The 25,686-nt window shown below is 30.4% G+C and overlaps 1 protein-coding gene across 4 annotated transcripts; it reads right to left on the bottom strand.

Moving 5' to 3' along the window:
• Window positions 1–80: 80 nt before the first annotated feature.
• LOC133687774 (growth-regulating factor 4) lies at window positions 81–2,657 on the bottom strand. Of its 4 annotated transcripts, none has more exons than XM_062107088.1 (5): window positions 2,084–2,504; window positions 1,718–1,918; window positions 1,277–1,604; window positions 549–1,004; window positions 81–439 (listed from the first exon to the last, which is right to left on the bottom strand). In XM_062107088.1, exons 1-4 carry the CDS (start codon window positions 2,304–2,306, stop codon window positions 566–568), a joined length of 1,191 nt encoding a protein of 396 aa, XP_061963072.1. In that variant the 5' UTR covers window positions 2,307–2,504; the 3' UTR covers window positions 81–439; window positions 549–565. The 4 variants fall into 4 exon arrangements, with proteins under 4 accessions (XP_061963072.1, XP_061963073.1, XP_061963074.1 ...); XM_062107089.1 differs by having other exon boundaries at window positions 81–334; XM_062107090.1 differs by having other exon boundaries at window positions 81–1,004; window positions 1,277–1,592; window positions 2,084–2,657.
• Between the last annotated feature and the right edge of the window lie 23,029 nt (window positions 2,658–25,686).

Raw genomic sequence — 25,686 nt, 5'->3', positions numbered from 1 at the left:
ATCATTTTCTGCTCCTTAAATCTAAATTATTAAATTTAAATAATTTAGATTGAATGAAAATGATTTATTACATGATAAAATGGCAACAAATTATTGTTCATTTAATTTATGTCGTTGAATACCGGATTAATGGTGAGATTTAAACCATAACGGATGATGACATGAGCTGATTTAAATTGAAGAATGAAGCATAATTACGCAAGAGCGTAACACGAAAGAAAAAAGATAGATAACCTGGAAGGCTGCAACTACAAGCCTGTATATGGATTAAAGGACCAGGCACCTGCTTTGCCTCAACTTCATGCATGTCTGTGCCGTCAGATGAGAAGGTTACCTTCAGCCAAGGCACTCGTCACATTAAACGTAACAAACAAATCATGACATGATTTCAATCAAATAACACAACACACCGTCCACTGAAAGATTTTGACTAGGATGTCTGTAGCAACCAGAAAACCCAACATTATTAGTTAATGCACGTATTGATGTGTGTGTGTGTGTGGGTGTGTGTGTGTGTGTGTGTGTGTGTTACTACACCACAAACTAACCTAAAATAGATCAAGTTTCAGAAACAGTGGGGCGAGATAACTGGTGCAGAACATTCGTGGGAGATGAGTTTGGTAGTGGAGGACCTCAGCGCCTCAGCAAGAGGTCCCCCCATTGAAGTCACCACCTGGTTTGTAATTTTTGTGCCCCATCCTGCAGCAGCCCAATTGCTTGTATTGCCTCTAGGGATCGGGGCTGGGACTGGCTCCGGCTCCTCCTCTGCAATATTATTCCCAGTGGACAATTTCAATGACACATCTGATGCTGGTGAGTTTCCAGGCATTGAAACGGAGAGGCAGGTTAAAGAGTTCATTGAGCTTCCAGCATCCATATTGTCGGATTCATCAACGGATCGTGGCCAATCATCAAAAAAATGCCACAGAATGTGGCCATCAGACCTGTTACCAACCTCATTTGGAGGTGGTGGTCCAATTAAGCCCTTGCTTTCAGTTTTGGAGCTGCAATAAGGGTGAGCAAGAAGATTAAAGCAAAAACAAAACAATGAAAAGGTAGTTTGCTGTCCAATTCTTTCAGTTTGAGACATATTTCTAAGAATTTCTAAACTGGGGTCGGTCCCATCAATTAAGGACATTATTCGAGATTCCATCATCATGTTTCCTCCTAGTTAGTTGAAAATTCTGCTTAAATCACTAAATCCAGAGGATCATCCACAAGAATATCTTTGATGAGGTTATTAAATCATTAAATTAAAGCCTGGCTGCAAGATTACCTATGATTGAGATGAATGGAAGGGGATTCTAGTGTATGCGAAAAATGAGTCTCATTGACCACCTCTGATATGGTTGGTGTGGTACTGCAAGCTGATGCGGTACCACCCGCACCTCTAATACCAATGCAAGTGATGTTAGTGGATATTGTAGGTGTGGGATTTTCCACAGGCTTTCTTGAACGGTTGCGGCCACGGTGCAAGTGGCGCTCGCAATACTTGTGCCCTGCCACCACGTCTCTGGAGCACCGCCATTTCTTCCCATCTGTTCTCCGGCACCGACCTGGCTCCGGATCCATGGCTGCTCTTCCCCAATACCCTGTTTGCAATACTACGTACTCACGATATTAAACCACGTTGATATATATGGGCAAACAGTAATTAGTTAACTATATATCCACAACTCCGCATTTTTTTAGAGAGGTTTTGGTTATAAGCGCTTACAAGATGGCTGATAATAAGAGCAATGTAGTTGAAGAGGATGATGGAGGAAATATGGAGGAGAGTGAGAATGAAGAAGGGTTTTCTTGATTGGTTGGAGGAGCTCCGGAGGAATAGCTGCACCGGCTAACATGAATCTGTAGATCAAAGCCTGCAGCTCTAGCTCTTGCCACTGTTCCAGGCTAAAGTTATTCCGCATGATCTCTAACAAGCAGAACAAGCACCATTCACAAAAGGAAAAGAAACTTATATCAACTAGCATTGATGAAGGGAGTAAATTGAGTACGTAACATTTGAAGCAAACCATGAAACTTTCTTTAATTCGGTGAGGAAGAGGGGGGTGCAAGAAAAGTCAAAGAGTAAACTTACTAGGAAGTCTGGTGTTTGCAGCTGTGTTTGAATCATGAAATGCTGACAGGTTACTGGTTTTGCAGCTGGGCTCAGGTAGAAACAAAGGGAAGGCAGCAGACCCAGATGAATGTGGATGTTGTTGTGGTTGATGGGGATCCATGAGGAGTTTTGGCATCTTTGCAGAGGGTTGTTGCCCTGACTCCTCATGCTGGTTTCTCCATTGCTTCAGATGGAAGTCCATGGAGAGATAGATTTGTTTGGATTGGTTGCTTTCTGTTTGATTGGTTTTTAGTATAGCCTTGTTTGGTCTTTGCGTGTTGAGAATGCTTGCAAAAGCTCTCACATCGGCTTCTTTATTTGGTATTATGGCAGGCCAGAGTGAGTTCTGACAAGATGGACCACCCTTTCGGGGGCACTTGAGAAATGTCAGTCAGACAAGACAGGTGAGTGAAAAGAGAGCCAAAATATAATAAACAAATCTTCAACATGTAAGGGAGATTGAATTAGCTTGCAGAGCTGCCGTCCTCTTTCTGTCGCTCTCCAAGCTTTTCTCTGGAAACAGCACATGAGAGTTCTGAGGAGAAACCAGAGTACAGAGTTACCCTATCACTTTGCTGTTTCAGAAAAACCCTTTTTGTTACTTACAGTATTATTATATCAATGCCCGAGTCCGATAAAATCTTATTGATTTGTTAGATTAAAAAACAATTTCAACAAGTCATAAGAAAATATTTTTATTTTATAAAAATATAAAAAAAACAATATATTTAATCACTAAAATTAATTTAGATAACCTGACCAGTTCTATAAAAAAAATTATTAAACTTAATTTTTAATCAACATGATGATAAATGATAAAATTAAAAATAAAATTCAACTAAAAAATGAATAGGATTAACCTTTTAAACATAGATGATAAGACTGAAATAACCCAATAGAAAATAATTTAAAGCTCAATTCTCAATCAATTCAATATTAGATGATGAAATTATAAAAATTCAATTAAAAAAGAATACAAAAAATCATCAGAGTCAATCGACCCAATACGTGACCTTGGTAATGAGACAAGGATAACCTCATTAAACGCAAATCAAAACAAATTATGAAGTCTAATTTTCAATCAACCTAATATTAAAGGATAAAATTAAAAAAAATCAACTAAAAATAACAAAAATATGACTAGAGTCAACCTGGGTTAACCTGCCAAACATGGGTCAAGAAATCTGGATAAATCGATAGAAAGAAAATTGAAAGAAAATATAAAATTCAATTCTCAATCAATTTAGTTTTGAAGGAAGAAATTAAAAAAAAATTATTAAAAAACTTGAGTCAACCTGGCAAACATATAAAACTCTCAACTGGGATTATGAGACCATGATAACCCTATAAAAAAATATAAAATAATTTTAAAGCACAATTCTCAATAAACTCAATGTTGAAGGCTGAAGTTGAGAAAAAAAATTAATTAAAAAAATAACACAAAAATATCCAGAGCCATCACGACTAACCTGCAAAACTCGCGATCCAAGTCATGAGACCATAATAACCCTATAAAAACCAAATAAGAAAACAATTATGAAACTTAATTCTCAATCAATTTAATATTAAAGGATGAAGTTACAAAAACTATAATTAAAAAAATACCCCGAGTCAACACATCTACCCCACAAAACTCGCGACCCGAGTCATGAGACCAGGATAACTCCATAGAAAACAAATAAAAATAAATTATGAAATTCAATACCTAGTAAACCCAATGAAGGATGAAATTAAAAAACAAATGAAGTTTGAAATTTAAAAAAAAAGTAAAAAATATTGAGTACCAAAATGAAAATGAACCTGGCTTTTAACTGTTCATTGCTATAGTAAAAAATCAAGCCCTTTTAGAATATGCTAAATTGGTGATCTGCGCTACATCGTAGGTCAGTCTAAATTTTTTTAGATGAACCATAAAAAGAACATTTGACAATAATCAATTAAAAGAAATGAACCATTGATATCGTGCCCGGAGAAAGAAGAAAAAATTCTCTTAATTTACTTTTTTGGTTGGGAATTACATTTATTCCTTCTCAAAATTAGTCTCCTCACATTACCTTTATCAAGAACACCATTTTATTTTACAATTTCACCAGTCAATAGACTTTATTGGCTTAACATTAAATGTTAAATCTTCTTGAATTTCCTTTGGCACTTGTAGTAAAACCTATGAAGGATTTACTTTAGCATTCCAAAGTAAAGATATATGAAACATATCATGTATCTTCGATAAATAGACCAACAAGGTTAACAGATAGAACATTGGTCCAATCATATCTATAATTTTAAAAGGATTGATATATCTTGGTGCCAACTTCTTTTTCTTCCTAAATCAAATTACATTCTTCTAGGACATAATCTTTAAGAATACTTGATCCCCCAGTTCAAACTCCAAGATCTTTTTTAATTTTCAACATAATTTTTCTATCTATTTTGGCTTTTTTCATTCGTGCTCTAATCATTTGGATCTTATATGTGGTTATTTATACTAGTTCCAACCCTACTAGTTTCCTTTCTCCCACCTCATCCTAACATAAAGGAGTTAGACACCTTCTCCTATAAAGTGCTTTAAACATTGCCATACCTATTACAACATAAAAGTTGTTATTATAAACAAATTTCACTAATGATAGGTGTTTTTTCCCAGGTTTCTCCATAATCAAGAGTAAAATATCTTATGAGATCTTCTAGTATCCGAATAGTCATATCTAATTATCAATCAGTACGAGGATGGAACATTGTAATCTTTTTTAACTTTTTTTTCCAAAGCAAGTTGTATACTTGACCATAACCTATATGTAAATTAGGGATCCTATTTAGATACAATGGACACCAAAACTCCATATAACCTAACCACTTTGTTGATGTATAATTTAACCAAAATGTCCATTAAATCCATCATTTTTATAGGTAAAAACAAAGCAGACGTAGTCAATCGAAAACTTTCCAAATTGCATTATTTCTTATATTATATTCGGAATACCCAACATAAAATTTATGGTGATGTCCTCTCATTTTCATCTTGGTACTAGAAGAGGTTGTAATTCTTCAACTAGTTTTCGATAATCAGTTTTTACCTGCTGATAAATAATGCACTTTACTACCCATTTTGTTATCTTTTTTCTCATGTTAGGTAACCAACAATAATCTTTTAATAAACTATAAATCATGATTCATGGGCCTCTTTTAATATTTCTCCATTCAACATATCATTATTTAGAAGATATATTCGCTTCTTGCAATGATACTATTTATCATAATCCAAAAATGTGTCTTATCTTATGATTTCACTATAAACTTAATCTTTTTTACTTCCACATCATTGTGTTGGGCCTCTAAAATCTTGTCGTATGGCACTGACCTCATTGTTATTCATGTTAACAAATATCCTCCAAAACCTGGACATAATTGTACTCACATCTTGTGTAATTCTAAAAACTACATCTGATTTTGAATTTGTAAACTACTCATTATATACTTACCTTTTTGGCTCAAGGTATCGACTTTAACATTTACCTTTTTCAATATGGTAATTAGTGGTGCATTTATAATTTGTAATTAACTCTACCTATATTTTCTAACACATGTTTAATTTTAATGGTTAAACTTATGTTCAATTTTTTTGAAACCTTTAAATTTTTAGTGCAAAAATAATTGTTGCTAACTCTAAATAATGCAACAGATAGTATACTTCATGCTATTTCAGTTGTTTTGAAGCATATATTACCCACCTTCTCATATCAACACACACTTAAGGCTTTTATTATAGGTATCATTGTACACTATAAAACTTTTTTGTCCTTTAGAAAAGATCAAAATTAGGGCTAAAGTTAATCTTTTTTTCAATTCTTGGAAATTACTTTCACACTACCTTGACCATTTAAATTTTTCTTATTTCTTTATTAATCAAATCATTAGAGTGGCTATGGTAGAAAATCCTTTAATGAATCATTCATAAACCCTTCTAATCTAATAAAATTATGAATTTATGTTACATTCGTAGGCCGTTTCCACCTTAGCGTCACTTCTACCTTTTTTGGGTCCATATATATACCTTTTACATATACAACATGCCTAAAATACATGACTTTATCTAGCCAAAATTCATACTTATTTTTTCTCTTAAAATTTGTAACACCATTTTCAAATGTTGTTCATGATTCACTTGACTTTTAAAGTAAACCATAATATCATCAATAAACATTATAACACATTTGTTCATAAATAATCAAAAGACTCGATTCTTCAAATCCATGAACATTGATAGAGTATTTGTTAACCTAAAAGGCATTACTAGAAATTCAAAATGCCCATAAAGGGTTTTGAAAATAGACTTGTAAAAAACTTCCTCTCTTATCCTCATCTAGTGACATTCCGATCTCAGATCAATCTTTGAAAATATGTCTTTCTTAGTTGATCAAACAAATCATTGATCCATGAAATAGAAGAATGTTTTTCAACATTACTTTATTCTGATCAATACAGAGTTGAAAAGTCATATCATTCTTTTTATAAACACTATTGAGGAACCCCAATATGAATTGCTAGGTTGGATAAATCATTTATCTAGTAATTCTTACCGTTGTAATTTCAACTCCCTCAAATCTACTAAAGTTATTCTATAATAGGACTAAGAGATGAGTATAATTCATGAAATTATTTTTACTAAGACTTTTATTTCTCATCTTAGGGATAGTCTTAGTAACTCATCTGGAAAGACATTAGAGAATTCTCTCACCACTAATACATTTGTTAGCTTAATGTCACCTTTCTCGGATCTTCAACATGTGTTAAGTACGTATCACATCTGTTCCTTATCAATCTCTTTATAATCATCACTAAAATAATGCAATTTGGTACTACTCATCTCCTACCTATAAATTCATTTTTTTCCCCAATCGGTAGTTTAAAGGATACTTTGTCTTTATAAAAAATATTATATTAGCATGATGCTTACTCAACCGATCAATCCCTGATATAATATCAAAATCATATATTTCTAAAGGTATCAAGTCCACTTTCATACCATGACCTCTAAAAATATAATACACCTATCATACACATCATCAATATTTATGGTTTTTTGTAAGGGTGTACTAACTGGTAGCCCTTTATTCAACTTGTATTTTGGCATATTCAGTTTATAAGAAAATTTATGAGATATAAAATAATATATGCTTTCAGATTAAGTAAATCATATATATTTTAAGAATTTAATGTTATCATACATGTCACTATATTTAACGAGGTTTTGATATCTCTCCGATTTATAATATAGACCCTCTACCAAGTCCTCTTAACCTGTACTCAAGGCTAACCTTTTTTAGCACTCATTCTAGACTGAACGACTCTTTTTATCTCCCTTCATAATCTATCCACACTTACTGATTGATGTTGATTCTGAGTTGGGTTTCGATTTAAAAAGTCTCTTTTAAGGTATCCATGTTCTCTTCACACATAACATCCATTCTCTATATGTTTATAATGTCTCTAGTGATGCCCTCTTTTTCCTACAAATAGAGCACTTATCGGTTATCACTCTATAATAATCAGGATGTACCCGGTTATAGAAATTACATTGTGAGAATAGAGACATTTCATAGGATGTGGTCCTAGTTGAACTCATTGCCTAACTCGCCCCTAGATGGAACTGTCCACCTAAAGACTCTTCTCTACTCGGTCAAGACGGTCTACTTAGTGCCCCTCCATAAGGATAAGTTTCCCTCTCTCTTAAATGGTTGACTCTGCTTTTGTTCACCATCCTTTTGTTTTTTAGGAGATGTGGTTTACCCAAATATGATACTAGCTTATTCCACTTCTACATCATCTATTGTTATTATTTCAATATTTTTTTTTTTTTTTTTTCAAGAATTACCTCTAAGGACTTGATAGCTTCTACTAATTTTTAGACTATTACTAACCTAAAAGTGATCAATCCCTTTCTAATCTTTTATCTAAAGTCATCCCTCATTCTCACTATATGATGTTGTTCTGTAGATACTAAAGTAGAAGTAAAAATAGAAAGATCTTGAATGTGTCGTTTATACTCTAGTATTGTCATATTCCCTTGCTTAAGAGTAATGAACTCTTACTCATTACTTTTCATATACTGTTAGGAATAGTATCTAGTCTCAAATTATATTCGGAAGTCAATCCAATATAGTATCTTTGTAGCTCTCATTTGCCTAATTATCATGCACCAATAGTGTGCACAATCTAAAAGTAATTATATCATATAATTTACTTATACACCCTTTGACACAAGAATCTAAATGAAAGACTCGTCTACCTTCTAAAGCTCGTGTCTAACCGCTTCAGCATGTCGTGTCTCCTAAAAGATCTTTCATCTGCTTTTCACCCCTATCAATGAACTGATCTATTTTCTAATTAGAAAATGGATCTTTCTGAGTTCCTTTCCTCGTTTAAACCATCCTGTAATACATATTGTTCATCGGTAATACCCTTTAATTTATAAAATCTATCAAATCACAACCATAAGTTATGGTACCAATTGTAACACCCTAAACCTTTTTCATGTAATTTCTTTTTTAAAAATAATTATATATAAAAAATAAGGTAATTATATATATAATGGAGAAAGTATCATATATATGGAGACTTTCCAAATCAATACACCAAACGTGAGATTTACTCGATAAATACACATCAAATGTGTGAAGGGTTTTCCATTTACATAAAAGGATTTATATAATTTTAATGAGATTTGAGCATGGTCTTCCTTGCATGGGGCCTTACCTAAAAAACTTTATTGTGATTAATACCAGCACAACATATCATACATCCTACATATATATTTTTTATTTTCCCATTTTATCAAATTTTCATTCAAGACATAACTTACATAACTATTCAAATTATAAATCTCAATCAATTTCTAACATCACCACATCATTTAAAACCTAAAGCTTCGGATAATTGATTGATTCTCATACTTCTATCTTTCTAAATTTTCAAATGTTACATCATTCAAAATAAATTTTAAACACTCCCAACATCATTAAAATATCAAATCCAACATAATTTAATCAAATCTCTAAGTTCCCCTAAATATCAAATCATGGTCAGCCACTTTAATATTTTAATTTCTATAATTAGTTTTTAATTTCTTTAATTAACTCATTAATTATGTTATCTAAACCGTATTTAACCAATAATCAAACAATTTTACATTATCATGCACTATATCACATAAATTCTAATTTCTTAATTTCAAGATTTTTAATCCCCCAGCCAAAAACAATGATAAAGGTGTATTTAATTGTAAAATAACACCTTACCGATACCAATTAACCCAATTTGATAAGTCTCTTGCAATACTTTACAAGAATTTCCCTTTCCGTTTCCCTCTTCCAATCTTATAACTTTCTCTATTTAATTCTCAACTTCTAATCTTTATCTCTAAGTTTTTTCTAGTTTAATTTGGTTTTTTTTTGGTAAAAATCACTTAAATCTCAATCTTCATTCCATACAAATTGAGAGAATTTAGAGAAAGAAATAAAGAAGAAGAAGAAGAAGAATCCAAGCCTTTTTTCTCTTAGATGTAGTCAACCTTATGTAAAAAAGGGAAGGGGAGTTTTGCTTTTATTTATAAAAATGTCAATCACCAAATGTCCACATGTTATTTTTGTCGATACTTTTCACATACTGATTAAATTTTTTATTTCATATGAGTTTTACATTAATAACTGAAAATTTCACCCTTAGTTATAATTTTTTTTCTCTTAATTTTTTTTTTTATCTCAATTGGAAATTATGTTATTTAATATAAGGTTTGCAACAAAAGGGGTTGCAATATGTTGATGGCTGAGTATGGACTTGTGAGTGACCATGGTTGAGAAGTTGTTTTTCTCTTGTGTAATTTGTGGACCCCTTACTCTTTGTTTACATACAATGTTTTGCTTGCATGATTACTTTTGCATGATTTTTACTCACATAAAGAATAACTTTGTTTCGTGTATTGAAAAAAAAATATAGTGAGCCTGAATATGCATGTATTAAAAGAGTGACACATTTTGTTTTGTGTAGAGGTAGCTTGTTTCTCCTCCTAGGAAAAAGAACATTTTCACTAGAGGTGGATAACATTTTATGATCATGGTAAAACATTGTGTATGAAGATGCTAAATGGATATGTGGAGATCTTATTGGAGACATAAAGATATGGAGATTTCATTAGAAGGATGAAGATTTAATTGTAGAGATATGGAAAATTCATTAGACTTGGAGACTCAGAATTTTGATTGTAAACAAGGTTATAGACATAGAATTTTTGTTGGAGACATGAATATTCCATTATCAACATATAATTTCTATTAGAGGAATGAAGATTTCATTGGAGTCATAGAGATTTTATTTGAAGATCTTGCTTGGAGTTCACACCTGGAATGTAGTGTGGGAATGTTTTTCATGATCGGAGCGGGTTATTTAAAGAGTTGAAGTATGATTTTTCTTATGCTTATTTGTTTCACATTGTTTTGCTCTATTGTTTTAGGAACAAAAGTTATTTATATGCATTTAGTGGTATATGTAATGGATCTATGTATTGTGTAACTTGTTAAAGAAAAGTGCAAAGTTGTTGTCATATAGATAAAATAACATCTTTAAACACATTCACTTAAATGGTAATTTGATAGATATTTGAAGGAGTTTGAGTGTTTGTAGTAGGGATATCAGTTACTCTTTCATGTCTAGCTTCTATTCATAAACAAAACTTTTAGTGATATGAAAGAGGAATGTACTAGCTTCTATTCAGGTCCTTACAAATTGAATTGGGATTTCAAAACTGTATCTCCGGCTAATGGAGTGACTAGGTTTAGCCACTAGATGATGATGTGATAAGGTTACTTCTATGCTTTTCTACAAAAACAAGTTCCTTATTGAAATAGAAGACTTTTTATACTTAAATTAGTTACTGTAGGAGAAGAATTAATGTCCAAGAAAGAGAAGTAGAGTAGCAAGCGATATAGTTATTATTGTTAAGTTTTGTTTTATATTGTGAATGAACTTATGTATTGAGTGGACTTAAGTTGCCTTTAATGGCCTTAAGTGGCCATGAATTACCATAAGTGGAATGAAGTGGCCACGAGTTACCATAAAAGATTATGAGTGGCCTTGAGTTACTATAAGTGGCCATAAGTACCCTCAAATAGCCATGAGTTCTATGATCTCTTGCATGAACTTTTGTTGTAAGTGATGTTGTGTTATTTAGTGACCCAAGGTATTTATACACCTCAGTTACATTAGCCTACCTCATGATGAGTGGAGTAATGATGAAGAACTCATATACTTGTTGGTTGTTATGCCATTGGTGAAAATTCTAGTGCTCTCGAGTAATTGATGAGAAGAGTTTATGCCTACTAAGGAGATAGGTAGGTGCAATTTAGTCATTGGTGAGAAAAGTAGGTGTCTTACTAACAGTTCATGTGTAAGCATAAAAGGTCGTCGTCACAAATGGAGTATTAATGTATGCCACGTATAACACCAGTAGGTAGTGTGCAATGTCATTCTGACTTTTAGAGCTTATAATATGTATCTGTGGCATGTGATGCTTGCAGAACTAAGTAGAGACTTAAATAGTGGGTTTTAGGATGCTTAAGGTGTTGTGGGTTCGTCCATTCGAGCCACCTAAATGGACAAGCAGTTAGACAGGGTAATATGATAAGTTCATTCTATTATGGTCAGGTCCGAACATACAAGGCAGTTTTTTTGGGCTTGCCCCAAGTACACTTGTTTTTTTTTATATTATCAATTTTTTTAAAAAAAAATCTAACCAAATAGAAGGCAAAAAAAAATGCTAGTAACTAATGGGTGCTTGCAAAAGATTGAAAATGAGAAAAAAGAAAAGGAGGGGACAAAGATGTAGAACAATTTTGGTGATTTAATTGTTCGTGTAGAATTTAAATTTTATCTTCTTCTGTTTTTAATATTAATTGAAATATTATAAATATATCAACAATTGATTTCTTTTATGATACTGTGGTGTTTTCTATGTTTTTTTTAAGAAAACATGAGACTTTATAGAAAAAGGTTTATTATTTTCTTTTGTTGACCTCTTGGCAATAGGAAGTTCAACTGTTTTTAATGGGCCATGTCTAATCCCCCATCCTCAATGTTATATTTGAACTGTTTACGTCTGGGTGTGATCGATGTTCCTAACAAATTTTGAATTCTTTTTATATTATTTTTTTAAAATTATTTTGATGTATTAATATTAAAAATAATTTTAAAAAATAATATTATTTTAATACAATTTAAAAAAAATACTTTAAAATACAATATATATCGTAAACCCATCTACCGATTAATTATAACTAAAACTAATCAATGTTTCACTGTAGTGCGGGCTATTGTGCACTGTGAGTGAATTCACTATGGATTGCACTGTTCTGCATTGTAGAGCTGGTGTTGTGCACTGTGAGTGCTTTCACTATAGACTGTACTATTTGGTGGGGGGGCATGTGTGAGGTTGTACCTAGCAAGCGCAAAGCGACGGGCTGGAGCACGACCCATGGGGTTGCGAAAACCTGGAGCTTGTGTGTCAGGCCTAGGCACTGGACAGGCCACGCCTGCTGTCCTTGTCTCAGGCAACAGCCACCTGGCACTCGGTCTGCCTAGCCTTGGACACTTGGGCTGTTTGCCTGTGTGTTGGGCAGACCCAGCCCACATGTAGCGCTTGGGCTGATTGCCAGTGTGAGAAAATTATTTTTTTTCTTATAATTAATAAATTTGAAAGAAACTATTATTATTAATATTGAAAACATATTATTATTTATATTATAATTTTTTATGATATTTTTTTATAAAAATAAAAAGTGAGCCCACGAAGGAGTATTATTAAAAATATTCAACAATTCTAAGTATTAATATAAAAAATATTATAATTTGAGTTGTAAATATTATTATTTTTCTTATAATGCATAGTATTCATATAAAAAATATTATTATTTTTATAATAATTCAACATTTTAATATAAAAAAAATATTATTATTTGTGTTCTAAATATTTTTGGAATTAAAAATAGTATTATTTGTGTTATGCATATTATTATTTTTACTATAATAAAAAGTATTAATATTAAAAATATCATCTTTTGTGTTATAAATATTATTATTTTTATAATAATTGATATTATTGATAAAATAATTACTAAATTAGAAAAAACAATTATTCTTAATATTAAAAAACAACCATAAATTTAATTTGAAAGGTAAAATAAAAAAATTACTATTATTGTTATTATCATCATCATCAATAATAAATTTTAAAAAAAGTTGTATTGCTATAGAAGAAAAACCACGTGGGGACAAGTGGCGTTGGAGCTGATGCCTGTGTGCTGGGCAACCCCAGCGCACATGTGGTGCTTGGGTTGCGGCCTTAGTGTTGGGCACATCACTACACACACGTGCCGTTTGGGCTACATGCCTAAGGCTGAACACCTTCAGGGCACACATGGCGCTTGGCTGGCGCGACGCTTGGCTGGCGCTGGGAGTGAGCCTTACTTGCACCCCACTTGGGGACACCTAGCACTTAGGTCATGACACTGGACTCAAGGAGAATGGATCCGACATCACGACCCACAATCAATGGATCTTGCGTAAAGACCCAAGGTTTATGGATCCTAGAATTCTTCTTATTATTATTTTTATTATAATTAATATTATTAATAAAATAATGAATAAAATTGAAAGAAAAATATTATTATTAATATTGAAAACATATTATTATTTATATTATATATTTTTATAATATTTTTTATAAAATTAAAAAGTGAGCCCGTGGCGCAGTGTTATTAAAAATATCCGACAATTCTAAGTATTAATATAAAAAATATTATAATTTGCGTTGTAAATATTTTTTTTTTTTTTATAATACAAAGTATTCATATAAAAAATATTATTATTTGTAGTCTAAATATTATTATTATTTTTAGAATACAAAGTATTCATATCAAAATATTATTATTTGTATTCTAAATATTATTATTTTTCTTATAACTCAACGTATTCATATCAAAATATTATTATTTATATTCTAAATATTATTATTTTTATAATAATTCAATGTTTTAATATAAAAAATATTATTATTTGTGTTCTAAATATTATTATTTTTATAATAATTCAACATTTTAATATAAAAAATATCATAATTTGTGTTCTAAATATTCTTTGAATTAAAAATAGTATTATTTGTGTCATGAATATTATTATTTTTACTATAATCAAAAGTATTAATATTAAATATATTATCTTTTGTGCTATAAATATTATTATTTTTATAATAATTAATATTATTAATAAAATAATTACTAAATTAGAAAAAAATATTCTTAATATTGAAAAATAATTATAGATTGGATTTAAAATGTAAAATTAAAAATTATTATTATTATTATTATTATTATCATCATTAATATATTTTAAAAAATTATTATTACTATCGAAGAAAAACCACTTGAGGACACGTGGCGCTTGAGTTGATGCTTGTGTGCTGGGAGACACCAGCACACACGTGGCGCTTAGGCTGTCTTCATGTGTTCTTGCAGACTAAGCGCGCACATGGCGCTTGGGTTGTCTGCCTGTGAGCTCGGCATATTCCAACGCAAACATGATGTTTGGGTTGCCTGCATGTGTGCTAGGCAAACCTTAGTACACACGTGACGCTTAGACGCACCAAAACTTAATTATCCTTGAATTTCGCATGGTATAGAATCTAAAATAATCTTGGATCATTGGTGGTGCAGGACCCAAAATAAACTTAGATTCAAAATAAACTTAGATTCTACTAACATCAAACCTAATGTTTTTATAAAAATAAAAAATAAATCCGCATCATAGCGCGATTACTAAAACAAATGAAAGTTCACTTGTTGTCTTGGCATAGCATTAAAAATACGTAGCTGCCCTGCCATTCAATATTCTTCACATATTTTTTCATACAATGCAGTTGTATCAATCTCATTGCTTATCTCTCTTTTTTTTAATTATCACTAGTAGGATTTGTCAAATTAATTTCTTTATTTTTAAGGAGTCGGAAGGGAATGTAGGAGAGCAACAAAAGATTTGATTTTCATGTAAATCTTACTATTTTCAAATTTTGATTTTATATCATAAATTTGTTTTAAGCACTCTTAGAGTTTTAACTGTTTAAAAAATGCCAATAACATATCATGTAAGTTAGGAATAATTTTTTAAAAAAATCTATTTTAAAATATTTACAGCATGTTTAGAACCCTCTTAATTGAATTCAATTAAGAAATTAAAAAAAAATTATTTTTGAAATACATTTGAGTATTAAGAATTGAATTTCAAATAAAATTCAATCTCTAAAAATACTACAAAAATAAATTAGAGATCAATACTCTGATTTACAATTTTAAATAGGATAAATTAATTAATGCTAACACTATTTTTTTTCTAAAATACTCATTTATCTATGTCTTTTGGAAATATTTGAAGAAACAAGATGAAAGTAATGAAGATGATATAAAGAACAAAATAAATTAAATTTTATCTCATTTAAATATATAAATTCAACTTATTTATTAATTAAACTAAAATCAAATATTAAAATTAAATTAAATCACAATAAAAAAAGAAATTGATTATAAACAACGTGGCAAGTCTTTACATAAACTATCTAAAGAAACACGGCATCAGTCAAGTCTTTTGTAGTAAAATAATTACTTTAAGAGCATACATAGGTGATTTTAATAAATTAAATGGTTGAATCCGAGACAATTACACGTGAGTCTGGATTATGAATTATTGTTGCTATTTAGTTGTTGGTTGGTGAGTATAGGAATAAAATTAGGTTAATTGTGTCATGTTCCAATTGCTCCATTAATTGATAATGACGTAAATGAATAATTTTTACGATAAGATGAAAATTGATAATTGGACCCACATATTAAATAAATAATATCATATGGATATATTGAGTTATAGGATTCAGAGACCCATAATAATAATAATAATAATAATCTTGGAATGAAGTCGTATTGTGGTTTGATAGATATTTTAAAGAATTTCTCATCATTTCATAGAATAAATTAGATTTTGGAATAAAGATGGTTGAGTACCAACCAATAAGGAGAGAGGAGTTGGCTGAGAATGTGAACAATTTATGCTAGGGTTGGAGGGTTTATTTATTTATTTCTGGTTGCTCATGGGCTAATCTCAATACATCATTTATCTTATAAGTAAATTAGATTTTTATCCTACTTTAATTTTATCAAACAAATTATTAACAAATTGATGGTTTTTTTTAATTAACGTAGGTATCCGGATCAATTTGTATGTACTTCGATTAATCCTATTGGTTATGAAATTAATAATTATGTAAGTTTCTAGTGATTATTATATTAGCAATCACATGACTCGAATCTGAGAATATATGAAAAAATAAACCTTTTAATTTTAAATTTTTATTACTAAAATTGAATGAGTGAGAGAAACGTATGGATAAAATATAAGATTAAGCTGAGTTTTCGCACGCTTAAAAAATTCAAATGAGCATCAATAATTAGGTTCTTGTCGGGCTAGTGCTCCAAATGATCCAAATCAAACGACTACGTGGAGATTATAACCAAGCAATTTTTTAATCTAGAAGATTTAATCAAATTAATTATGCTAATGTAATTCGCAGCGGTGGGAGAGATGCATGGTCTTATGCAGTGTGGGGGAACATTCCGAATATATCCAAAGAGGCATTCAGCGACAAAACTAATTATTGTCTCCATCACCAATCTCACACTATATTTGACCTAAATATAATACAAAGTTTTTTGTTTTATTCATCATGACTCGAGGGAATTAGCTTGGTGTCGAAGAGACGTGTCTCTTTCTTATTTATTTATTAAAATTGTAATATTCTTAAAAATCTCATGATTTTGATATTTGGGTAATTCTTTTTTTACTTTAGAGATATGTTTTCCGAATCTAAACTCAAAAGGTTTACCCAAAGAAAATCTATTTCGTATTGTGAGAATATTATATCTGTTCCTATGGAGCACCCCATGACTAGATGAAGAGAATGCATGGGGAAACATGCAGACGTGTCCTTTCCTTTCCATGAGGATTTGAATGTCTCCTCCGAGAGCAACCTGGTTAACTCGTACAATGAACCTGCGCAACTAAAATAAGGAACCTCCACTTGAGTTTTTTAAGGAACACACATGGAGAAAAATGAGATTGAAAAAAAAAAAGACTTTTATTTTCCACTGAAATGCAAATGTGGATATCACAATAGTTTGAAATTGAAATGATTTTTCACGTCGTAGAGAGGTGATTGGTGTGGTTTAGAGCTCTGTTGTGCTTGTGTTTTTTATTTTATAAAATTTATTTTTAACACCAATATATTAAAATAATTTAAAAATATTTAAAAATTTTAATTTTAAAAAAATTAGTATTTTTACAAATTTTCAACCGCAAAAACAAGCAGTATCTTGGTACATGTTTGTCATTGTAATAGTTTTGTGGTTATAATTTAAAAAATAGGTTTAAAAAAACTATAAATTATAGTTAGTTTTTTTTTAATCAAGATTTTAAATCAAAGTTTTCAATAGAATCTAAGCTAAATTATGGTATATATTAATTAATAACAAAACCTTTCAAATTTATAGTTGAGAGAAAACGCAAACTACATTATACCATACCACGTAAAGTCAAACTAGATAAGATTATTGTATTTTTCATATTTTATTTTCCACTGAACTACATTATATTGTATTTTTCTAATAAAATCGTATTCTCATAAGATTTACATGGAATGGCTAGATAGAATTTACCAAAGCACTTCGAGGAATCAGTGTCTATTGTATTTTTCAAATTCCTTCTGGTACTGTCGTGTCATTACGCTTTGAAAATAAAAGAATTAATAATTTACTATGAAATATGATTAGACTTTAGATAAAATTATTTATTTAAAATATTTTAATTCAATAAACATTTGGATTTGTTCATGCATAAGCAAGTTAAAAACATTTGAATTAAAGTTAAACAATATGCATGCCAATTATATGACAGGAAATATAAAACTATAAAGGGGTATCATCCTCCCCGAATAATCTATATTTATTCTTGGTCTCAGCATTATTTTTTATGCAAGGGTATACATGTCATCCGAATCCTATGCTGAGCACATAAAATAAAAGGGGAAAAAAAAGGGTGGGAAAGAGCCAAAATCCAAAAGTATCCGGTGGAAAGAGTGTCACATAAAGACACAGAAAAGAATTTCTTTTCATTTTTCATTTTTTTGTTGTTGCATAATAGAGGTTTTTTGTTTTAAAATTTAGCATAGTAACAAAAAGATTGAGAAAATGACATAGTCTATAAAATATTTAGATAAATACGTAATTTGGCGAGTCAAATGCATGACACTTAGTGGTAATTTCTCTTTCTCTTCACCCATGTGCCTTTCTTGGGTTTTTAGCCATCACAACCCACTACTATTACCACCCCATGCAACACTAAAAATATATATATTGCACATTTGTCTTTTATTAATTTCGTAGTATTTGTGTTAATTTATGCTAATTGTTGATTCTGATTGTTTTAAGGTTTAGAATCAGGGGTTTTTTAGGGAAAAAGTAGATTTCTTATGAATTAGGTTTAAATTATGTTAATTAGTTATAAAATACATTAATTTGAGTTGTCAATTTTGTTATTTGTTAAGAAGATCGATGATTTTGGGTTGTTGTTGATTATGAATTGAGGTAAGGGCTTTCTAGGTTAAATTATGGATTTTATCGAATTATGTATAAAATATGTTATTTAGCTATGAAATACATAAATTAAGGTGATAATTTCACTACTTATAGAGAAAATTGATGAATTTGAATTTTTGTCAATTATGTTATCTTTTGGGCTTCGTTGAATAAAATTTCATCAAAATTATATACCTTGATTAGCCTCACGATATAGATAAATTAGGCTTGGGTTTTGTTGTATTTTTTAATAAAATATCTCATAGCTTTAGAATATTATATTTTTATAGTGGTACCATTGTCAATGATAACAATGGTATCACTTATAATGGAGAAAGTAAGAAATTCTAACTGCTATATTAGATATAACTCTTACCAGATTATCTAGAATGTTACGTGATCAACTTGGCTGGAGCCTGTTTGAAACTGAAGTTGAAATTACTTGGAAAATGCAAATCGAGATTGAATTAACTTGTTATGTCAGTTTACCCAATTGTAGTGATAGAAGTGCGAATTCAATGTATGGGTTTACCAACAACAAGTTGCATAATCTAAAACTCTACTTGAATAAAAGACCAAGACGATGAAACTCTTATAGTATGAAACTCACTCAGATAACAAGTTACACTCAAAGGACCATACAAGCATTACAGGCAGCTGGTCCATTTGGTTTAAGTGGTAATGTAAGGAACGTAATATTAGCACAAGAAATGATAAATATAAAAACTTGGTTCGATATGATATTTTCTCTATATTTTATGGAAAATCTGAACCAAATGACAATAAAGATGATCATCATAATGATAGAGTTAAGAAAAATGAAGAAGATGAGAATAATGAGTTAGTTAAGTTACTAAACCAATTTATAACACCTCTTGCTCTTGAATTTGAGGATATGGGTGAGTATGCCAAAAATGCATGTAATGATCGAACTTTGAATCATATGAATTCAGGCTTATTAAGTGATGAGTTGGTGTTGGAAAAACGTTCATAGACAAGTATGAATGTGTTACTGCAGTTAAGCAGTAGTATATTAATAATTCATTGTAGTACAAGATCCAATGTTCAACTAAAACTTATATGTAATTTCAATGCATTAAAAAAACTAAGTTATAGATGGTTTTTACGTGGAGGATATCACTAGATGTATGATTCATGTTAGATCTCAAAATTAAAAAGGTCACGCACATATTAAAACTCATTTGTTTCGCACCACCGTCATTGGATTGATTTAAATTTTATTGTTGAGGTGATGTTGACAATTTTGAAAGCCAATACAAGTATTAATGTTGCAAATATTTAGTTTACTATATATAAGGATTATGAGCATAACATATCACATTAAAAAGCGTGGGTTTTTAAGAAAAAAAATAGTTATTTAGTACTCGAAGAGTTATTTCAAATGTACCTAAAGTGTTATTAGCTCTTAAAGAAACAAATTTAAGAATGGTTATCGATTATGATACTAAAATAATTGACGGCAATAAAAAAATCATTATGAGAGCATTTTAGGCATTTAGTGTTTTAATTGATGGGCTTCAATATTAGCATCCTCTTATTAGTATTAAAGACACTTGCTTGTATGGTAAGTACAAGACAAAGTTATTGATTGTAATTGTTTATAACTTAAATAATAAGATTTATCCTGTGTTTTTCTATTGTTGAAATGGAGATGAATAAAAATCAAAGATGATTATAGATTTGCTTTGTTGGTATGTAATTGGTGATCGCATCAGGTTGTGTATTATATGATATATCGTCCACGAGCATTTCGAACTTGTCTACAAGTTAAGGCAATTTTGTTTTTGATCCCTACACAGGTGCTGCAAGCTTGTCCTTAAATTGGACGAGTTGGGGTGGTGCAAGCCTGTCTATAAGCACTCTAGGTTTATCTACGAGCTATAATTATTTTTAGATATAGTTAGATTAAATGCTTTAATGCTATAAGAATTATAAATTTAGTTTAAACTTAATCAAATGTTACGTAAATTTTTATTATGTTTAATTATGAATTGTTAATTTTAAAATTTGATAAATTATGAAGTGTGTTGATTTTTTAGTTGTGCTAGAAGATGAATTGTAAATTGTGTTTTCTAAATTGTGAATTGTTGGATTGGTTTCTTTATGGTATGAAGTTGAGAGTCTAGAAAACTATTTTGGCCAAATTTTTTTGGCAAGTTGCAGATGAAGCATGCAACTCGCGATTCATATATGCCGCATGTTACTCACTAAACTATGTTATTTCTCCTTTGTTTTTTTACTATGCTAAATGCAAAAAATTTAGCATAGTAAATTTTTGAGCTCATACATGTTTGATGGTCCAGAAAAACAATCATTTCTAGAACACTCATATGTAATCGACAACTGAATTGGTCATATACAGAGGTGTTTAGGAGTATAATAACAATTACTTTTCAAAATATTTTTTACTTAAAAATACATTATAATAATATTTATTTTTTATTTTTTAAAAATTATTTTTAATAAATTTCAAATTGTGTTATATATATCGATGGACCGAATGACGGGGCATTTGCCGGTCGCTGTCTTCTACTCTTCATTCATCTCCTGTCTTCTTCTAAAAACGAAAAAGTTTGAGTAGGGTTTTAGTGATGTTTTAATTCAATTTAAAGTTTTTATTTGGCCTTGCAAACATGGCTACATGGGTATATGATAGACCAGTACCCACTACTACAGGAACTCCACTGCATTGTTTTTGTCAAGATCGAAGCTCTATATTATTATATTAGATCACCAATAAAATGGTTAAAAATACAGGAACTCCACTGCATTGGTAGAATTCAATCTTGAAAATAAACCAAGCCAAATGGTTAAAAGGGGGAGAAAAAAAAAACAGTGGATGGTTATTATCAGACTCAAAGGTAGAAATGAACTCTCTTCAGTTCACCTTCTTATTTAATTTTAAAAATACAATTTATTAATTAAACGAATTTAAATAACACAATGATTATCCATACAAAACACAACAATATAAACAAATACATTAATGAATTTAATGTTCTTGTCTTTGTTTTACTCGTCTGTCCAATTTTGCTTCATTTCTTATTAATGCCAGTAGGCCATGGTATCGTATTTCTCAAAAACACCTTTTTTCTTTGGGGGGGGGGGGGGAGGGGAATAAACATCTCTGTGTAAAGAAAAGAGTGTATATTATACCGACTGAGATAAATAAATAAATTACTTACCAAAAAAAAAGATAAATAAATAAATAACAATAAAAAGGGGACGTGGGGGTGAGATTGTTGATTTTAAAAATTTAAAATAAAGTTGATATGCGAAATGGACTGGTCAGGTGAAAAAGAAAAGAACGTACGAGACTCTTACACGCACGCGTATGGTGTATGCCCTCTATACAGTAATCAAGATCAAAGGCTGAGAAGGAGCACCCAAAGATCCTGACTCAAGATCCGGTTTCTGTTTCTTAATTGGCACGCGCGTTTTCTCTCCGTTTTGGCTCTAGCGCTCTGCAGTGTGCCCCCTCAGATTGCCACGTCCCTATCTCATTTCAGTCCCAAATCTATATCCCATTCTCCATTGCGTCCTAGACATATAAAGTTTATGCACATGAGACCAAATATGATCATTAATATTCAGTATAATATGAATGCTTTTTTTTACATTAAAATATTATCATTTTAGATAAAGTCTGATTGAAAATCCCACGAATATTAACAAGAAGAAAAAAAAAACTAAGACCAAGATTGACTGAATTTAATAAGCTCACATAACTCCGATAACACGAATAAAAAAATGCAGCGATGATAAATAAATTGACAAAGAAATTAACAATGAAAAAATATTTAAAAAAACTCGATCCGATTTCATTCAGGCTAATATACCAAATCTATGACCTAGATATGATACCATGGTAACTACGTTGAAAGTAAACTGAATAAAATAATGAAACTTAATTACTAAAGAATCTAATCTCGGAGGGCAGAAATGAAAAAAATAATGATTCAAAAAAAAGCAAAGAAAAAAAATCCAGGTCAATCTGGATTAACCTATTGACCTGGATATAGTATTAAGATAATCTTATATGCATGAACCCGAGACTAATGCCAAAGACGGCAAACCCTAAAAAATAATGAAGTAAAATTCTAAATTATAAAATATTGAGGGATAAAATTAGAAAAAAAACAAAAAAAATTTAAAATAAAACAAATAGCAATAAAAAAAATAGAGACCAAATTTGACATAAAAACAAATGAAAATCAAATACTAAGGGATGAAATTGAAAAAAAATCAATTAAAAAAACAATAAAAAAGAAATAAATAGCAATTAAAAAAATAAGAACCAAATTTAATATAAAAATTAAATGAAACCAAAAGATGAGGGACTAAATTGAAGAAAATAATTAATAAAAAAATAAAAACAAATAGTATTCAAAAGAATAAGAAACAAATTGGATATAAAAAACAAATGAAAAGACACTTTTGTATTTTGACAAGGAGAAGAGAGAAAAAACAAAGAAGAAAAAAGTTTATTGAAACCACACCACCAGCCCGCTGCTGACATGTGACTCTCCATCGCACAGATCTCAATGTCTCGCTCAGAAAACCACCATGAAAGGCGGTGTTTAGCAGTCAGAGGAGCCTGAAAGTGTTGTCTAAAAGGCATAAGATCCTATCACTCGCTGGTGTATGAGTTACACATGCCAATAATTTTTCTTTTTTCTTTTATTTTTAAAAGACCGAATTGTCCTTATCACATTTGATAATAACAAAAAAAAAAAAAACTAAGATGAAAAGATCAAAAAGCTCCTTGACCTAGGTCATAGTTTTGTTGCTTCTAATGATAATTTAGTTATTTCATTGAGTTTTTAAAGATGAAAAACCAAAAATACCCTTGGTCAACAATGAATCAAATTATACTTTTAGGAGCATTTTAGATATTACACCGTGTAAATGAAACATTGAAAGAAAATTTGCCTCCATTCAGTTTAGTAATGACAAATAGATCTAGTAAAAAAAGACCATTTTACCTTTAAAAAACAAGTTATATGAGTTTTATCGGGGATGACAAAACAATCTTTTCACTATACAAATCCACAATGAAATGTAAATGTCTTCACAGTAAAACACTAACCTTTTTAAGTTTTTGTTTTAATTGATGTCTTTTAATGCTTTCTTGTTTCATACTCGGGGAAAATTTAATCTGAAGTCTAAACTTGTGTTCCATTATCAATAGTGTTTTGTGCTTATAAAATTGCCTCATATGTAATCAAATACTAGATAAGTTATCTTTTATCCATTTGTTGCGAGTAGCAAATAAATATTTTTTTCAAGTTTGAACAAGATTTGCACATGTTGAGAATAATAATCAAGTAGGCTTCCATAATATAAAGACCAAAAACAAAACCATGGTTATTTATTTGCAAAATTTTAAACATTGTATGTATGTTTTGAGTTTACATTTCAATATGTCATTTTTTCTAAATAAATTCATTGTTTACAAGGTTAGTACATTTAATTGTGGAATCATTGATTATATTTGATCTTTAACAATTAGTTTTTACAATTATGAAAAGTGATTTATATGTTTTCTGTCTAGTTATTTAAATGATATGTTTATTTGTTTCGAAATTATTATTCTTTAAAGATTTTATAGATTCATTAGAGATGAAATTTGATTTTATCACATGGGTTTAAAAGTCAAGCCGAGACCTAGAATAAAATTGTTAATCTCATGGTTCTAGCAACTTGGTCCGTTTTTTTTTTTAATGAAATGACTGATCAATTATACCGAATACCTGTAAAAAATCCTCTCCTTTGAGTTTAGAAACTCTCTGATGAATAAGTCAATATCATAACAGGGAAAAAACAGTTTTTTTTATATAGAAAAAGGTCATGTACATCTTGCTTTCCTAATAGAGAAAGATCGAGCCTGGCGAGTGGAGGTTACATTGGTTCTTTTTATAGCTCATGAGATCCTCTTCTTCGTGGAAAGGAAAAAGATTTACGTATTAGTCAAATATCTTTGTCTTGACAGGATAAAATATCACTGATTCACCAGAGTAAAATATATTTGATCATGCTCACATAAGTCTAGGCTTAAACACTTGACTGAGTGTGGAGGTAGTGTGTTTGGCGGCTCGCCAGATTCACACAAACCTAGTCTCAGTGCTTGGTTGAGCCTGAAAATAACAAGTGCTGCTCACTAAATCCACACATGTCTAAGCTCAGTACTTGGTTGAATCTAGGGATGGTGGGTCTAATGGTTCCTTAGATCTATATATACCTTTACTTAGCGTTTAACTAAAATTAGAGATAATAAATTATCATCTTAAATTTTTTTTGTTTATTCATAAGTAATGACTCGGGGAAAAAAAATATTATTCCATCAATTAGTAATTTGCTTTGTAATTACTTTAGTATCAAACTACCACAATGCAACTTTCTAAATTACTTACAAAGTCGTATGCAAAAGTGAACTAAAATTTTTAATTTTTGTGAAGATCTTTACAACATCCAAAACATTGTAATAAAATACCATGAGGCACCATGACTAGTTTACAAACACAGTGATGAAATTAGACGGAGGTAAGATTGGATCAACATATTTGTCTTTAAATATTTCTCAATTTGATTCTTTTACAGCACGCTTATTAGACGGAAAATATTAAGAAGCATTTGATACCCAAACACAAAATATTTTACCATTGGACTCAGTTAGAAATAGGTATACAAATTAGGTACTAAAATGACATTCTCTCTTTTTGTCCGAGACAGCTGGCAATGCATCACTTCCCAGACAGGTGTATCGTAGTGGGTCTTTTTATTTCATGACACCTGTGCCTAATGCGGTGATGAAAAGCAACAGCACCTGCCCCGAACCAA

The sequence above is a fragment of the Populus nigra genome, chromosome 3 (genome assembly GCF_951802175.1).
Source record: "Populus nigra chromosome 3, ddPopNigr1.1, whole genome shotgun sequence".
NCBI classification, from domain to species: domain Eukaryota; kingdom Viridiplantae; phylum Streptophyta; class Magnoliopsida; order Malpighiales; family Salicaceae; genus Populus; species Populus nigra.
This window is presented reverse-complemented; position numbering and strand designations above follow the sequence as displayed.

What these genes read in the sequence shown, in the direction of transcription:
- LOC133687774 (XM_062107088.1), bottom strand. Translation starts at nt 2,306, where the DNA reads ATGGACTTCCATCTGAAGCAATGGAGAAACCAGCATGAGGAGTCAGGG. An exon ending in CTCTTATTATCAGCCATCTT is followed by an intron (nt 1,605 to 1,717) that starts GTAAGCGCTTAT and finishes GTGAGTACGTAG; the next exon opens with TATTGCAAACAGGGTATTGG. An exon ending in TCCATTCATCTCAATCATAG is followed by an intron (nt 1,005 to 1,276) that starts GTAATCTTGCAG and finishes CCCTTATTGCAG; the next exon opens with CTCCAAAACTGAAAGCAAGG.